The following is an 18,037-nucleotide window of genomic DNA, read 5'->3' on the forward strand; positions in this document are numbered from 1 at the left end:
TAAAGGGAAGCTTGCAACTTTCTAAAAAAAACAAAAAAAAAAACACTTTTGTCATATTTGTTAAGATTGTTAGTGCAACCTGACAGTAGTGCAATAAGTCATAAATGTGATCGCTGATTAAAATCCGCATGTTGACCTGTGACCTTGAGCTTCAGGAGCTTTACTGGAAGTATGAGAGAGAAAATGAGGCTCCTAAAAGCAAAAGAAAAATGCAAATTCATCTATTACCAACAAGTGGGTGTAGAACTAGCAAGCAGAATTGGACTGGTCAATCCCTGTACTTCAAAAGCACTCAAAATGTGTCTAAATTTTACACTTGTAAAATGCCCACTTTGTTTCGTATTTAACATTGAGACTGAGATCTAATTACATAGTTACAACATTAATAAAACAGACTTTTTTTTCTTGTTTTTTTTTTACCTCTGACTAACCCTCAACAAAGTTCAGATGTTCTAGTCGGCTTTTTTTATGCTTTTGTTGGTTTTTAGCAGAAAGCCATTCATAACAAACCCTCCCAAATGGATGTGGGGGGAATATGGTGTGTTATGGTTCGTCCATCCATTTTCTTAGCCGCTTATCCTCAAGAGTAGTGAAGAGTGTTGGAACCTATCCCAGCTGTCAACGGGCAGGAGGAGGGGTACACCCTGAACTGGTTGCCAGCCAATCACAGGGCACATCAAGACAACCAATCGCACTCAAAATTACACTGATGTGGCAATTTAGCGTGTCCAATTAAAATTACATGTTTTTGGGATGTGGGAGGACACCGGACTGCCCGGAGAAAACCCACACAGGCACGGGGAGAACACGCAAACTCCACACAGGCGGGTCCGGGATTGAACCCGGGTCCTCAGAACTGTGAGGCCAACACTTTCCAGCTGCGCCACCGTGCCGCCCAATTAAACTTTTTAGTCATAATCCCCAAAAGTATGTTGGACGCAAACAACACCGGTCATCACTAAAAGAACGCCATACCTACACCGAAGCACGGCGGTGCCATCTTAATACTTGGGGGCTTTTGTTCTTTGGGGCCTTAAATCTGATGGAAGGAATTATGAACAGTTTCAAAATCGCACTCAATAGCAGGAAAAAAAAAAAATCTTCAGGCTTGTCAGAAAGAAAAAAAAACTTGGGTTAATCGGAAGCACTTTAAAGTGCATTAAGTGTGCTGACTTCCACACCATGAGTTTGAATGTGATGCTGCCTTTTTTTTTGTTTGTTTGTTTTTTTGTATGTAATCACTACAGAAGAAATGTAAATATTTTTATGTAGTCATCAGAACCTGGAATCTATCCCAGTTGACTTACTGCGAAATGATTATTAGGAACTAAAGACAATGGCTTGGCCTATCCCTCTTGTGCAACTGTTCTAGATTTGAGGAGAGGATGGATGGAGAATAGCCAACTTACTATATTTCATTTTAGTGACGTAAAAGACGTTAAAATCCCGCAATAATTTCCACTAAGAAATCATATTTAACGAGAGTGGAAATATGATGGGGGAAGAAAAAAAAAAAAAGAGGCTTTCTGTTGCAGATAAGTTAGGACAAGACCCAGCCACCCTTGATAGCCTGACATCTTTGTTTATCTGGGTCTGCAGATACACTCAAGCAGGTGGCACACCCTAACAAGGGAGTGTGTTGCCATGGAAACGGCCAGGGACCATTTAGTGTCGTGATCAAGGTTATTACATCTTAAAAAAAAGAGTCCTTCGATGATTTCATTGACATACACCTTAAAAGCTTTGGCTGCTTTCCTTCCTTTTTAGTAATGGGGGGGGGGGGAAATCACCACCAAAGTTTCTCATTTAATATTTACAAAAATCTGACATATGATGTGAGCCGTGACATATCCGTCACAAATCTAAATCCTCACATTTCAGGGTGAGAAATCCATTAAGTAGAAAAAGTCCTATCATCATCTGGCATATCGTATTACTTATTTTTATCTCATAAAAGTATCGGGCATTAATCCGTGGGGATGTCAGATTGCAATCGTGTTCAAAAATGAAACTTTATTAAACCATGAAACTGTTTTTAAATAGTTTGGGGGGGGTGGACACACTACTGAAAAGAAACATTGTTGATGCGTCAAGGCAACAGAACACAAAACAGTGTTTAAGATAAATGTAAAAAAAAAAAAAAAAAAAAAAGACAAGAAATACAAAATGCATTTTGCGGGTTACATGAAAGAAGTGCAGTGTGAATTTTTCCAAGAAATTCAATCGAATGACACCAACTGCAAAGCAAAGTTAAAGCGGTAAAGAAAAGGAAAATGTGTCTGGGAGCACTTGTTGGACATTTTGTGGGACTTACCAAATCCATCCTTTTGAATATGTTCTGGGGGCTTCGATCACTTATATTATTCAACATGAAGTCTATTTAATTTCTTCTGCATTGGCTCGTGACTCTAAAAGTGTGCTACGCAGGCTCTCCCCTAGTGGCATACGTAAGCATCACTAAATAAAAAAATACAAATACAATTCGCGCTTAAAACACACAATACAAATGGAACAAATATATGAACAGAATTTATTAAGCCCGTTGACACAATGTTTAATACAGTGCAGTGCAATATGGCGGTACTACATGTAAAACGTTTGAAACCACTGCCTTAGGCCATGTAAGAGCATTTGAAATGATTGCAATTTTTTGGGTGTATATTTCTTTGTGCAAATGAAGACAGGGTGTGGACAGTGGCAAGCGGGTCGGTACCAGATAAGGGGGGGGGGGGGGAGTCCAACCCTTGTGTCATCACTGTATGCTAATGAGCTCGTGGGAGCCTTCTAATAGCGGGGATCACATGGGGAGGGGCCCCGGATACAAGCATGGAGATGCTCCCTGCGCAAATGAGTGAGTATGGTACACATGAAGATTGAGTGTTTGCTTTTGAAAATATTTGATTCATGTGAGGAACTCACATAAGAAGATTGTGCCTTGGACAGGATATCATCTTATACTGTAAGTTTGATGAAAAGACACTACAGTATAGATGATGTACTATCCAGGGGGTCATTCGCTCCTCGCCCTTGGACCCACGCTGCATGTACACTTCAGAGAGAGAGAGAGCGGTGAGGGGGGGGGCCGTCAAACCGTTACCATTACTGAGTTTTAGTAATGGTAAGGGTTCTACGGCTCTTGCTCATTAACATCTGGACCGCGAGACTCAAGGAAAAAGATTCTTCATATGTTTTGTATAGAAGTGGAATAAAGTTCTTGAGCGCAACCTTGTCTTGTCTTCAGAAGTGGTGATGTAGACATTTAAACAATAAAAATCCTGGAAATTTGAGGTCATGTACAAATTTGTTGTTTGGGGTAAGCACAGTTGGCGAGTGGTCTGCATGTCTGCCTCACAGTCAGGAGGTTCTGGGTTTGAATGTTGGTTGCGTGGCGTTTACACCTTTTCCCCATACTTGAGTGGCTTTTATGCATTTAGCCTGACTTGAAGAGATTTTTAAAAATTAGTCTAATTAAAAAAACAAATACAACCGCTAATCCCCCCCCCCCACACACATAAAAATTGCTATTTAGCAAATACAATCCCACTTTAACAAAAATGTGGCCACAGTACAAATCATTTTGGCTTTAACTGTATTAATTCCTGTGAAGAATTTCAGCAAAATTTGTATAGCAGTGTATATATTGTGTTTTATAAATTTGCTCATTCCCCCCCTTACCCCCAATTCCATTAATTCCCTTGGAAGCGCTCCTGTTTTTGTTTTCACTGACGTTAGAAGCGCGTGTGCTGTGCGCGAGCACGGTAGGCGGCGTCTGGTGAAACCTGCCAGCCGCTGATAAACCATCAGCTCCCCAAAGCCGCTCGACTGTGAACACGATAGCAAAGTACTATCAGAAGCCGATAACGTCCAATGAAGGCTGCCTTCGACTTCGACAAATACTCACTGCAATTCAGTTTAAGGCCATTTTAATATTTGGTGTTTAAGATGACTTCAAAATACACATGTTGCGCAGTGGCAATATGAGGTACAAGCCTCCAACCATTATGATTATTATGATTATGATTAGTTTTCTTTTTCTCTGATGAGCTGAAGCCTCTTCCAGCTGACTTTGGCAAATGGGCGGGGCACCCCCCCGACTGGTCGGCAGTCAATTGCAGACCACGTAGAGACAAAGACCCATTCGCAACTATGATCAAATTGGAGTCTTCAATGGCTCGAACAGGCGAGTGGAGAGGAGTGGAAAGGTGGGAGGAAGTCGGAGTACCCGGAGGAAACCCACACAAGTATGGTGCTAAGTATGCAAACTGAGATCTGAACCCAAAACCTCAGAAGAGCGAGACAGATAGGCTAACCACGATACCATTATGATGCCACCCCGGTCTTATTTTGAAGCTTTTGTCTCTTGTATAGTCCATCGTGGAACCTTGGAAGTCCTGCAAAACCGTGAACGAGCATGGCTTTTGCAAAAGTTTTTGCCGGGTGGGTCCCGGTGCACGGGCCTGTTCTGATGGTTTGCCGCTTCTTGAGTGTCACCACCATGTTGAATCTTTTCTCAATCTTATTCTGACTTTTTGCTGGAGTCGACTGCAGCTTCCCCATCCAGACACTTTTTGCAACCTTTTGAAAATGTTCAGTTGCGGTTGCCTTTCCAAAGAATGAAATTCATCACTTTTTCATCTTGACTGAGACTTTCAGGTCGACCTGTCTCAAGAAGATGTGCGTGAGTTGCTCGCTCGTCTCTTGGGCGATACGTGCGATCATCTGGCCTGACGTGCCGATCACCATTCTCTGAACATGCAGAAAGAAAAAAAAATACTTAGAGTATAAAACAAAGAATACTCAAAAGCTTAAAGTACGTGTACAAATGTAAGTGTGGTATAAACACAGAGCTCTTATATTGCATATTGTTAGAGTGCGCTTCGAGAAAATACGGCATACGGTACATACACAAATGCCAGAAGATGGCGCCAAAGTAATGCTTTGATTGCTTTGGCCTGAGCGCAAAAACATTAAAACCGTGAGTGACCTACCGTGTGACTTTCTTTCTTGGTGCGAATTTTCACCAAGATGGTGAGCTGTCCATTTTCATCCTCATCCCAGAGCTCAACAGACTGCAACCAGAAACCCATTTACATTCAAAACAAATACTTCTTTCAGGTCTAAAGGCAAAATTAACGTGACAAGATTCATCAGCGTGCATGACCAAGCGTCATTCATTCATTCATCACCTGGGTCGTTGAATATGGCACCTCCTGGGGCAGGTGTTCCAGAAGCTTCTCTCTGATTATGTTGATGCATATTTCTTCTGGTCTCTGGTCTGTCAGCACCTCGCTATGGTACTTCCAGGCTCCAGACTGGGCTGTGACCATTAAATAGTTCTGTGATAGAAAAACGGGAGGGAATGCACAAAAAAAATATTGAGTTACAGCACTTTTAAACATAGATTGAACAAAGTAGCGGTGTGGCGTTCCTCAGGACACTATCCTCCGCCCTCCATGTTCATCTTTTACCTCTTCCCTAACTGCTATCCATACATTCATTTTCTGAGTTGCTTATCCTCACAAGATGATCCCAGCTGTCACCGGGCAGGAGGCAGGGTACACCCTGAACTGGTTGCCATCCAATCACAGGGCACATGGAGACAGACAACGGTGAAACTCACAATCACACTTAGGGGCAATTTAGAGAGTCTACAATTATTCCATATTTTTGGAATGTGGGAGAAAATTGGGAGTCCCCGAAGAAAGAAAAAGACGTAGGCACGGTGAGAATGTCCAAACTCCACACAGGCGAGGCTGGGATTTGAACCCCTGCCCTCACAACTGTGAGGCCAACACTCTCACCAGATTCTCCGCCGTGTCGCCCTTCTGCTATATATTTCTTAAAAACAACATTCAGTTTAACCCTTACAAAAGGTGACGCCCAACATTTACAGTCTACTCCAAAACACAAACCAGAAGCCACATGGTGACCTTTGTTTTAAAAAAAAAAAAAAAAAAAAAAGAAGAAGAAAAGAAACAAAAATCCACAGTGGTCATTAAATAAATTGAAACTGACAGGGTCATAACAGTATCAGTTAGGAAAACTAAAAATTTGTGAAATTTTAAAACGGTAGCAACATCTTTATTCCAACTGAGAAAACACTTAAACTGGCATGTGAAAAAAATATGGTATTTTCAATTTAAAATTGTTGTTGCACAACCGCAAGGCAATGATTTTTGCAACCCTCATTGAGACTTGTGCACAATCCTCCAGCGTCATATGTTCAATAGAGTTTAGACCAGGGCTCACTCACAATAGCTCAATGTTTTTGTTCTTAGTTACTATCCTGTTGAAGGACCCACACAGTATTTGACTTCAGAATGATTTGATAGCCTTACGATTTTATTGCACCCTGCACAGATTCAAGTCACCTTGTGTCAAACGCAACAAAGCAGCCCCGTAACTAACCAAACCTCCTCCACGTTTCAGATTACGTATTTCCTTTTGAGGTTTCAATCATTTTATCGGCGGTGTTTGCATTTAGCATTAGCAAAGGCAAAGCTATGCGGCTGTTTTAAATACCCAATGTGTATGTTTAGCTTTACGGTAAACGTCAAATGGAAGCGGCAATAAGATTTTATTTTAAGTTGAAACAAAAATAAATAAATTGATTGTCTGTTTGACAGCTTTTGCTTTTAAAAAGTCTTAAATTTGGCAGGTCGAATTGAAAGCCAGATTAGAAAAATGATCAAATACGTGTAGGGTTTTCCCCACCTTCAGCGTCTCCACATCCTCTCTGTCCAAAGATGAGAGCATGAAGACATCCTTGAAGCGAGGCCATCCCTTTTGGCTCATGAGCACCTTCATCCGCTCTTTGGTCAGGACAGACTCGTCCCCATCAGCACCGTCTCCGATGGCGTCCCGGTCCTGCGACTCCTCCAATTCCCTCTCTGGTCTCTTTTCCACCGGGGGGGCCTTGATTACCGGTCGGATGCGTAATTTGCGGCCATTTACAACGCCGCATGTCAGCGTCGCTGTGACGTCCAGCAACTTGTCCTTCACCTTCACCTGGTCCACCTAAAGACAAAACATTTTAAGGGAAGATGTGTGAGATTCCTGGAAGTCAAACAGTCCTTTTTGCCTATATGTGACAGACACTTGCTGTCCCTAACCTATGAAAAAAGACATGTTAATTACAGGCATATGATTTGCACCCCCAAAAATTCCAAATTCAAATAAGTAAACTACTAGAAGTAAAACTAAATTGAATTCAGATTTGCGTCATGGCATGCAAGTGTGCTTTCACAGCGTGTATATCGTATCCCTTCAAAACCATTTCAATTCTTGTTCTTGTAAATGACTGAAACACATGAATTTGACAACAATTATTGACGCCATGTTTCGTTATCAGTAAATAATACAGACATTTTAACAAGAAATTGCTTCCGAACTCTCACCTTGTGTCTGAGAAAAAAACTCTAAGCCCGTGAGCGCCCCCTTTGACCACTCTGAGCAACATTAGACGTATGCACTGTGGTCAGATCTGTGTCATCCATTGAAGCGACATGACTCGTTCAAAGATTCAGATTAAAGCATTTACATTCCCATCTGAACATTTCTAAGAAAAATGTTGTCTTTTTGCAAACTTACAATGAAAATGTCAACAAACAAGAAAATACATTGCTAACCAAACCAAGCCAACTATGAACTGTAAATTTGAAAAGTCGCATCAAACTTTGTTTCATTTTTTTTAACCCACAATGACATCACTGTCTGTTTTTTTTTTTTTTTTTGGTGTGAAACTGAATTATTGCTTGCAGAATATCTTTAGCAATGCATGGTGAAAGCTGAATGATGCCCCTAAACAGTTTTAAGGTTAATGTTATGTTGCCTCCAATATTTAAAATAAAGAATTAGCTATTTATGCACTGTATTGTCTGTGCTTTCATCCTTGATCAGGCTGTGCCAAGGTCAAATTTTAACATTATACACCATCTTATCCTGGACTTTCTACTTTGGCTTCAGACGAATTTTTTTTTTTTTTTTTGCTCAAAAAAAAAAAAAAAAAAAGGAAAATCTCTCCCAGTTTCACCACTATTTCTTCTATTATTCACTTAACCGACATTCATTAAAGCAACAGCACTTCTTTTTTACTTCTACCATTATTATCGAGAGAAAACACAAGCAGCATGTCTAACTCTCTTTGCTCTATGTTGCCCAGACTGTGTGGGTGGACGGTGTTTGTAATTATGAGTGTAACCCCTTAAGAGCCGAAGGGGGGCCGAGTCAGGTAAACTAGCAGGAGACCGTGTTCTTCCGTGTTGTGTGTGGGGAAAAAAAAAAAAAAAAAAAAGTCAGGCTGTGGTTCACTGCGATCATGTGCGCTGAGAATGTGCGACAAGTGCGCAGTTGTAATTATTCTCACAATTTAAAAAAAAAAAAAAAGTTCACGTGTCTGTTTATAAAATTTCTCCGACATACTTTTCTCAAAATACAAAACGATTATTATTTTATTGTTACAAGCACCTTCTAATTGTGTAAGCAAAGTTGAAAGCGTGGGGAGTGGCGGTCAAGTGCTCATAACGACAATAAGCGTGTTGACTTGTGGAGGAAGCGGTTCATAGAGTACACTGAGTGCATGTGGCACATCAATACATCGCAGAACACAAACCCAAATCACATAAAAAGTCAATTTTCCATTGACCAAGTTGGTCTGATTAGGCTTAGTAATCCCACAGGACTTTTTGTAGCTGGAAAATTTTCCATCAGCTAACAATGGGTAACGTATGATTTTGGTTCCTCAAATTGTGACTGGGTGGTGTTTATTTACTTAATTGCAGAGCTAAGTATCACAGTGTTAGTTTGAGACTAGGCTGAGACGGTGTGAATGTTGTGCTCCGAGGAGAGGATACCTTATTGAGGACAAGTATCGCTGGGATGTTCGGGTGCCGTGCGAGGCATTTGAGAACTTCAAAGTCCAGCCTTCTGCACATCCATCTGTCTGACACGTCAACGATGACCACCACTGTGAACGGAAAGTCGCTGTGATTTAACTTTGGCATCCAGCTACTGTATTTCACTATTGGAACGAAAGAAACAATGAAAAATGCAGCCCTACTTAGGTCGGCCTCTGTCACCGTGTTCCAAGGATCCAAAAGCAAAGACTTCTCAAGCTGGTGTCTGCCAATATGCATGTTAGGAATAATTTAAACAAAGCACACACAACAATTCAAAAAAAAAAAAAAAAAAGACGAGGCGTACTTTTTGACTTTTGACGGTGTGGTGAGGCCGGGTGTGTCCAGTAAAATCTGAAATGAACACATGTTGGATTCAACATTGAGCTTCAATCAAATGTAAAGGAAAGGAGACAAAGTCTTACAATCTGCGTGTCGTCTTCTGTTAGCACTCCCAGCGCTCGTTTCCGTGTAGTGTGTACTTTCTTAGAGACAGCAAACACCTTGCATGAGACAAAATATATAGGGATTGAAACGTAAAACAATATTCAACTGTAGGAGGGACACTGGAGTAAATAACTCTGTATTTCTTAAACAAAGAACAACCCCTACCCCAAATCTCACAGTGCTTGAGGAAAAGGCATGTGAGCCCTTTCAATTAATTATCTCGAGATAAGACAATGAGTTTGGAGCTGTGGACTGCAGCTACATAGACATTTGGAGTTTGCGTTGCGAAACAACAACAGGCTTATGTGAGCCACAGCCCCCCCCCCAAAAAAAAAAAAAACATTTGGAGGTTATACGATAAACAGCTGTTGAATGAAATAAAGCGAGCAAGGGTTACGAAGTTATTTCAAAGACTTCATCAACATCATCTCGACCAGAAATTATAGCATAGAAGACGTTTAGGCCTGGACAGCTCGGAATTATCAAGTATATGAGACAATGTCTGCACATCAGCCCGAACTGTGGTGTTGGGTCAACCAGTTATTAAGTCAAGGCCCAGCTGTCAAACTCAAGGCCCGAGGGCCAGATCGGCCCCACCACTTTATTTTTTGTGGCCTGCGAACACAAATCATGCGTGTCAACTTCCAAGATTCGTGTTTAAATCTGTATAAAAATTTGAAATTGTCACCGAGATATTGGAAGCAATTTTGTGCTATCAAATATCAGCAATTGTTGAAAAACCCAGAACGCTTGATTTCTGATGCCAAAACTAGTTCATAAACTTGATGTGTAAATATGATAAAGCGGTTAAAGATTTTTATGGTTTCAGTCAGCACTGCCCTCTGAGGGAAACCATAACTACAATGTGGCCCGTGACAAAAATATATTTGACACCCCTGATTAAAGCGGATCACGTTTTTCCTCAAGAAATTAGTTTTTTTATTGTTCTCAATAAAGATGGAATTTTTTTTTTTTTTTTTAAAAAGCAATGTTATTATTTTCAAAAAATTGACCACACAGTAATATAGGATGCAAACACGGTGATTCCCCCCCCCCCCCCCAATCATCAGGTGGGGTCTCTTACGCTTTAAATATAAGTTAGAAAATATGTGGCATGGATGTACCCCAATTTAGTGCTTCTATAACATTTCAGATATAATTACAGGTTTAAAAGAAAAAACCTTTCTGCCCAGAAGCTGGTTGGACAAAGTAGACTTCCCAGCATTCGGCGAACCAATTATAGCCACTTTCAGAACCTTGGCGTGTTCAGGCTGATCAGGATGTCTCAATAACAACGACATGTGTTCACCTATCATAAAAAAAAAAAAAAAAAAAGCAGATACAAATTCATGAATAAATAAGATGATGACAGCCACATGATCCCTTAAGGATAGGATGTTCATCTTGGAGATATTGATCAAGTCACCTCTGTCTGGAGGAACAGAGGCAGGGAGGCGATAATGGCTGTTATCTGCCTCCGCAACGCTGCCTTTCAGCAGTCTGCTCACAAATGCATCCGTTGTAATAGAACAGGCCGGATTGAAGATAAACAAGCGACTCCTTCCACAGCTACGTGCAACATTTCCTGTAAAGACACCAGCATCTCCATTACCGCGCTGCCAAGAAACTGACACACATTAAACTGCTGCATATCCGCAGGTTTGCAAATACCCCATTAGCTGATTTTGAGAGGAAGTGTGCATGAGAGAGAGAGAGAGACAGAGAGAAAGAGAAAGAGAGAGACACACCTGTATAGATAGTTTTCGCCTGATGTCACACACCTCCAGGTCTAGAAAGCGGTCGTCATTTGGTTTGGTGAATTTGTGTAAAAAAACCGTAACCAAGCAGGAATCATTTCAGAAAGGCGCATGAATGGGCGCGCACGGCAATGTTATCGGTTGGTCAAACGAAAGTGGGCGTTGTAAAGCGTCCTTCTTTCGACTGGCAGCTGTGGTCAAGAACCAGTGCGAGAAAACGGAGCAGTTAGCAGCCAAACGGCGACAACTGTGGCTGCTAACCCTACATAATACTCGTGTGTGAAGGCAACGCATGTCTCCAAAATTTGTATCCATCCATCCATCCATCCATCCATTTTCTTCACCACTTATCCTCACGAGGGTCACGGGGAGTGCTGGAGTCTATCCCAGCTATCAACAGGCAGGAGGCGGGGTACACCCCAAACTGGTTGCCAGCCAATCGCAGAGCACACAGAGACAAACAGCCGCACTCACAATCACACCTAGGGGCAATTTAGAGTGTCCAATTAATGTTGCGTGTTTTTGGAATGTGAGGGGAAAACGGAGTGGCCACAAGAAAGCCACGTAGGCAGGGGGAGAACATGCAAACTCAACACAGGCGGCTCCGGGATTGAACCCGGGACCTCAGAACTGTGAGGCCAACGCTTTACCAGCTGATCCACCATGCCACCCAAAATCTGTATTTTTTGTTTTATAATCATAAGTTTGCAAAAACGAGTTAACGTATCGCTAGCTGTTTTGTGAGTTGAGTTAAAAATGTAGCCGTGGAAGTGTAGAGAGCAGTTCGGGCTCCACTTGGGACCCGTCCCAGTCGAACCTTTCGCGCTCCGTCTTAGTAACAAAAATGAAAATTATTATCTACAGCTCTTTAGTTGGTATAATCAACATAATTTAACACAACGCTGACTATAATCACACGGTACATATTTAAATTGGATTGCGCGTTAAACTAACCTTAGCCATGTGGAGACACAGGTTGCTTACAATGGATACCGCTGCATGACGAACCCAGCCATTGATGAATTGGTTATAGGCCTCCAGAACTTTGTAATTCTTTAGTCAGTCCACAGTATGAGCACTTGTCGAGAAGAGGAGAAAGTTGACGATGTCTAGATAGGTTACCGACGCCCACATTTGTGTGCTCCATTCGTGTTTCTCCAAGGCATGTGGGTCGATATTGTCGATCAAAGCACACTTCTTGTCGTAACGGTTTCTTGAAACAACATCTAATGAGCCCTGATACTTTTCCAAAGTCTTTTTAGCCATCATGCGTCACTTTTATCAGTCGTACGAACATTTGTGTAACTCCGGTCTGTATGCAGAAGCCATAGAGTGAATGGCTCGTCAATAGAGTGAACCCATCCGACATGGCTAGGTGCCCCGGATGTAGTCACGTGGTTGAAAACAGTCTAAAACTGTCTTGTCCAAAACATGTAAATGTTGGTTAGAATTATGTAACGTAATTTATAATTATTATACTTAAAGTAAGATGTTTTAACAAATATTAATAACTCAATAATGAATAATATTATAATACAATTTTGCGGCAAGCATTACTTAAATATTTTGGCTGTGTGTGGCAGTCCTCGACACGATACCCAGTGTACTCTGTATGATCCTTGTTTTATTGGATAATAAGGCTTTAGTGTTGACATTGACTGATTCAGTAAATGAATCACATTGCCATGTAAAGTGAAGGTATCAGTGTGTATTTTTGCTCGATGAATATAGTTGTTCGAGGTACGGCTGAAACAGTTAAAATAAAAAAAAAATGAAGCGACAGGAGGATGGATGCTTATTGGTTGTGTATTATACCTTATTTAACCAAGCTATGATGACAACGACAGCAAAAGTTTGGCACAGGATATTTCCGAAGCTCTGGATACGTTCAGTGAACGTTACCCTAACATTGGCCAACCTGTGGAGAGAAGCCACTGCGGAGGTTCCTGTCGAGCAGACACGAAGAATCGTCTGGAGATGACAGCAGAGTCCCTCAAAAACCGCCCACACAATCTGACTGCCATTACACGTTATGTCGAAGAACTGTTTCACTTCACTGGATATGATTAAATGTCTAAATAAAATCTGGGTGGCCGTTACCCCGCTACACTGACCAACATCTGCAGGGCGCCGCCATATTTGCTGTTTGACCAACGACGCAAGATTTCCGGTTTTCAGAAGTCTTCGCATTGGCAACATTACCCCCTAGCGGTATTGTTTCAAAGCAAACGCTCACGAGCGCCTTAAAATGTTTTGATTTCACCAGGAATAAGGAGACAGGGAAGTGACTCAGGGACATACGATGAAATCTTTGGGTGCAGGTGCTCAAATTACAATTATGCATAAAGGCAGGTTTTTGTACTATACAACAATGAGCCCACGCTAATTAAAAAAAAAATCCACTATTAATTAATTACTTTGTAACCTGTGGAACTTCATCTTCGAGAGGGACGTAATAATCAACATTTGAGATAATATTGTGGCACAAGTGCACCTGCCTCCTTACATTTGGGGATGTGCCTGTGCTCAGAATTAGTTACTTGAAGTTCAAACTCATTTTAAAAGCGAATAACCACATAGTAGCCGCCATTTAAACTCCCCTCTTAATAACCCCAAATAAATGTCAGTTGTTATCCTGGGCTTTTCCTGACATTTTTGACACACATTTTACAACAGAAGCCACGGCCCGCAGAGAGCTTCTGAAGGATCAGAGTAGTCTCGTTGTTCAAAAGAATTAGTTAGTAGAAGGCTACGAAAAAATCCCACAGCATTAATCTCATTCAGTATAGCATTCTCCCAAAGACACAAATAAATGTCCTTCAGATATTGAAACACTTTGAGTAGAACTGATGGCACAGAGTATATATATATTTTTTTTTTTCAAATATTGACGAATGAAGGAAAAAATGGGCCGCAACAAAAAATGCCACATTTTTCATCCGTGGCAAACGGGAAGGTGATTGACCACCACTTGAGGTCTATCTGTGCACGTGGCTTAAGTCACATATGTGCATTTCACATGTACGGCTGAAGCCAGAAGTTTACGTACACTGCACAAAAACGGAAATGAATGACTCTTCCCTTTTTTCTGAGCAAGTCTCTCAGGAACACTGCAGCCTCAGTTCAGTCATCACCCGTCAAAAGCAGGTAGGCTTTACAGAGGCTAAAATAAGCATTACCTTCTCACCGTATCGCATTGCATAAACACACCTGCTGACTTTTAAAATGGATGGATAACGCTGCTCAAAAGTTCCTTTCGCGCCCTTCGATGTGAGGGATGCAGCGTCTTTAGACATTAATCGGATTGCGATGCAGAGATTTCTCTACTTCATCTCCCTTGAGTGTACAAAACAGATTGTGTCCCTGAGGGGCCTTGGAGCACAGTTGTGAGGGAGGTGGTAAAAGGCATCACACTCTGTAATTAAGTAGAAAACACCTATAAAAAAATATATATATATAATACGATGGACCGGGCGTCAGCCATTCGCAGAATAACAAAATCTATGTGATGTTAATGACAGGATTTGTTTTGTGCATTAATTGTTGAAGGGAACGTGTTGTTTCCACTTGGCGTGCGAAAGGCAAGCCGAGCAGATGTCTCTGCATCGTCCAAACACGCCGGCTGTTTGTTAGTCCTGGAGGACTCGCTCGGGGTGCAGCGCGCACCTCCAAGTGGGGAAGGGTGATGAAGGATATCAGGTAGCTCGCAATCTGTCAGCATCAAACACTAAAAGCTCTGCACAGATGAGCGAGACAAAAATGGAGCTTTACGTAGGTGACACTTAACTGAAGCAGACACCAAAAGCATATTTAAGGATCAGTAACCCCCCCCCCCCCCCCCCCCCGCAACGCTGCTTTCTTCCCGCTCTCCCCCTCACTCATATTCATTCAAGGCCTGCTCTCCCCCAGGGCTTCCCTCACATGGTCGCTTCATGTGGGCACGTATCAGACTACTCTCTATGACTGCATTAACTTTGGCCTTCAGGAAGAGCACTCGCTAAAAAAGGCTTTGCCCGCGGGCCATTTAATCATCAGCCATAGCCCACATTGCCATTTGAAGAGCACTTGCCAATGAGACTTCACGCATTCCGACGAAAACCTCTCCGTGCTGCAACATTTCCGTCGATCAACTCAGTATAATTAACGCGGCGTACGTAACAGTCGGTGGTCAAGGTAACGTCAGGCGTCCGCTTTTATACTCCGGCGCTGACACTGGCTGGGATTTGACATGCAATAACTGGCAGTGTCTCCACTCGTGAAACCTTGCTGCGGATGAAGAATTACAAAGTTCACGGAATAATAAGCACATAAGCCACGGAGGCATGTCAATGGGGAGCAGAGGTGGGGGAAAAAAATCATGTGTCAGTGCATCAGAGCATCCATCACGCTGTGATTGCATTGAGAGGCGTGATGCTGCACAGCTGGCTACCTGCTAGCAGCCCCTTCCTCCCTTCTTGCACATTCTTAACAGATTAATCAAAAGATATCTGATTTAAAACATCTTATCAATCAGACACAGTTCAGAATCATGTTTGACCTATGCGACAGACCCTCAAGGTCTCTGGACACAGCTCTGGCTCCTTTTTTTTTTTTTTTTTTTTTTTGAGGAGGCAATTTAACCCCCAAACTAACCAAATAGGTCGCACTCACGCTCTGATTGTACAATCTTTTTCACAGCGGGGGAGATCAAGTAAAGACTTCCAATCGATGGGACTTGTCTGCCGAGTGAATCAATAATGGCTCCCTTTGAAATCATCACTCATGTCATCGGTGAATATAGAAAGCATAATTGAGAACAGGCTTCTTTTAACATCCCGTATTGATGTCGTCTTTGGTCGGGAACGAGAGAGCGCCATTCAGCATCATTAACTTTGTATTATTTCCTGATGGAGCCCGCTGCGACTGCTCTTTCCCCACCTGCTGAACCGTATGCATTGCGTATGATTGGGCCGCATTTTCACTTCTTTCACTCACTGATGTGGAGAGTCAGGCTTGCAGGGCGAATCGAGCAGGAGCATTATTGTACATATAACGCAAGCCGGGTGCAGGAACATCGGCGAAGTTGTCTGTCTGTCCTGCAATCTATCCCTCCATCCTTCCATCCATGACTGTCAATTGCAGGGAAAAGTGGTAATGGATAGGCTGACAGATGAGGTTAGACTGGAATCCCCTTGGACCATGATGTTCGCAGATGATATTGTGATATGCAGTGAAAGCAGGGAGCATGCAGAGGAACAATTAGAAAGATGGAGACATGCACTGGAAAGGAGAGGAATGAAGATTAGCCGAAGTAAAACAGAATATATGTGCGTGAATGAGAGGGGCGGATGGGGAAGAGTGAGGCTACAGGGAGAAGAGATGGCGAGGGTGGATGACTTCAAATATTTCGGGTCAACAATCCAGAGCAATGGTGAGTGTGGTAAGGAAGTGAAGAAACGGGTCCAAGCAGGTTGGAACAGCTGGCGAAAGGTGTCTGGTGTGTTATGTGACAGAAGAGTCTCTGCTAGGATGAAGGGCAAAGTTTACAAAACAGTGGTGAGGCCGGCCATGATGTACGGATTAGAGACGGTGGCACTGAAGAAACAACAGGAAGCAGAACTGGAGGTGGCAGAAATGAAAATGTTGAGGTTCTCGCTCGGAGTGAGCAGGTTGGATAGGATTAGAAATGAGCTCATTAGAGGGACAGCCAAAGTTGGATCTTTTGCGGACAAGGTTCGAGAGAGTAGACTTCGATGGTTTGGACACGTTCAGAGGCGAGAGAGTGAGTATATTGGTGGGAGGGTGCTGAGGATGGAGCTGCCAGGCAAAAGGGCGAGAGGAAGACCAAAGAGAAGGTTTATGGATGTGGTGAGGGAAGACATGAGGACAGTTGGGGTTAGAGAGGAAGATGCAGAAGATAGGCTAAGATGGAAAAAGATGACACGCTGTGGCGACCCCTAACGGGACAAGCCGAAAGGAAAAGAAGATACAGCAAACAACCGTTGTCAATTTTTGGACCATTCAGTGAGTCGGATGCAAAAGGGAACAATCAGCATGGTGCACATTTCACAGTTTTTTTTTTTTTAAATGAAATATCACCAGGTACAAGATATAAAGTATTAACTCCACTAACATTGAATAATAATTCTTCAGATGACGGTTGGTTCAGGATGTGACAGAAGACAAGACGAAATGGCAAAGGACATACATAGGTGGGCGAAGACAGAATGAGTCAATGGGACTAAGATGTAGAGAATTAGTGGCTGGAGTAAAGCTGAAATGAGTAGAAACAAATACCAAAAAAAAAAAAACATCCATCCATCCATTTTCTGAACCGGTTCTCCTCACAAGGGTCACGGGAATGCCAGAGCCTGTTCCGGCTATCATCGAAACATGGTAGATTAGTTATAACTGAGAACTTAACAAAAATCGTCTTCTTCTTTTCCTTTCGGCTTGTCCCGTTAGGGGTCGCCACAGCGTGTCATCTTTTGCCATCTTAGCCTATCTCCTGCATCTTCCTCTCTAACCCCAACTGCCCTCATGTCTTCCCTCACCACATCCATAAACCTTCTCTTTGGTCTTCCTCTCACCCTTTTGCCTGGCAGCTCCATCCTCAGCACCCTTCTACCAATCTAAGTCTCCTCTCTCTAACCTTGTCCTCAAAACATCCAACTTTGGCTGTCCCTCTAATGAGCTCATTTCTAATCCCATCCAACCTGCTTACTCCGAGCGAGAACCTCAACATCTTCATTTCTGCTACCTCCAGTTCTGCTTCCTGTTGTTTCTTCAGTGCCACTGTCTCTAATCCGTACATCACCAATGTTTTATAGACTTTGCCCTTCATCCTCGCGGAGACTCTTCTGTCACATACAACATCAGACACCTTTCGCCAACTGTTCCACCCCACTTGGACCCGTTTCTACACTTCCTTACCACGCTCTCCATTGCTCTGTATGCTGC

At 42.4% G+C, this 18,037-nt stretch overlaps 1 protein-coding gene across 1 annotated transcript; it reads right to left on the reverse strand.

The window, feature by feature from the left end:
* Positions 1 to 2,314: 2,314 nt before the first annotated feature.
* Positions 2,315 to 13,259, reverse strand: eral1 (Era-like 12S mitochondrial rRNA chaperone 1). The gene is made up of 11 exons (XM_061802802.1): positions 13,017 to 13,259; positions 10,768 to 10,926; positions 10,523 to 10,650; positions 9,320 to 9,397; positions 9,202 to 9,248; positions 9,059 to 9,120; positions 8,853 to 8,965; positions 6,715 to 7,017; positions 5,187 to 5,336; positions 4,989 to 5,069; positions 2,315 to 4,746 (listed from the first exon to the last, which is right to left on the reverse strand). Exons 1-11 carry the CDS (start codon positions 13,120 to 13,122, stop codon positions 4,624 to 4,626), a joined length of 1,350 nt encoding a protein of 449 aa, XP_061658786.1. The 5' UTR covers positions 13,123 to 13,259; the 3' UTR covers positions 2,315 to 4,623.
* Between the last annotated feature and the right edge of the window lie 4,778 nt (positions 13,260 to 18,037).

This window comes from Syngnathoides biaculeatus, chromosome 18 (genome assembly GCF_019802595.1).
Source record: "Syngnathoides biaculeatus isolate LvHL_M chromosome 18, ASM1980259v1, whole genome shotgun sequence".
NCBI classification, from domain to species: domain Eukaryota; kingdom Metazoa; phylum Chordata; class Actinopteri; order Syngnathiformes; family Syngnathidae; genus Syngnathoides; species Syngnathoides biaculeatus.

What these genes read in the sequence shown, in the direction of transcription:
- eral1 (XM_061802802.1), bottom strand. Translation starts at nt 13,122, where the DNA reads ATGGCAGTCAGATTGTGTGGGCGGTTTTTGAGGGACTCTGCTGTCATC. An exon ending in AGGATGTGGAGACGCTGAAG is followed by an intron (nt 5,337 to 6,714) that starts GTGGGGAAAACC and finishes TTTCTATCACAG; the next exon opens with AACTATTTAATGGTCACAGC. An exon ending in TGCCATATTCAACGACCCAG is followed by an intron (nt 5,070 to 5,186) that starts GTGATGAATGAA and finishes TTCTGGTTGCAG; the next exon opens with TCTGTTGAGCTCTGGGATGA.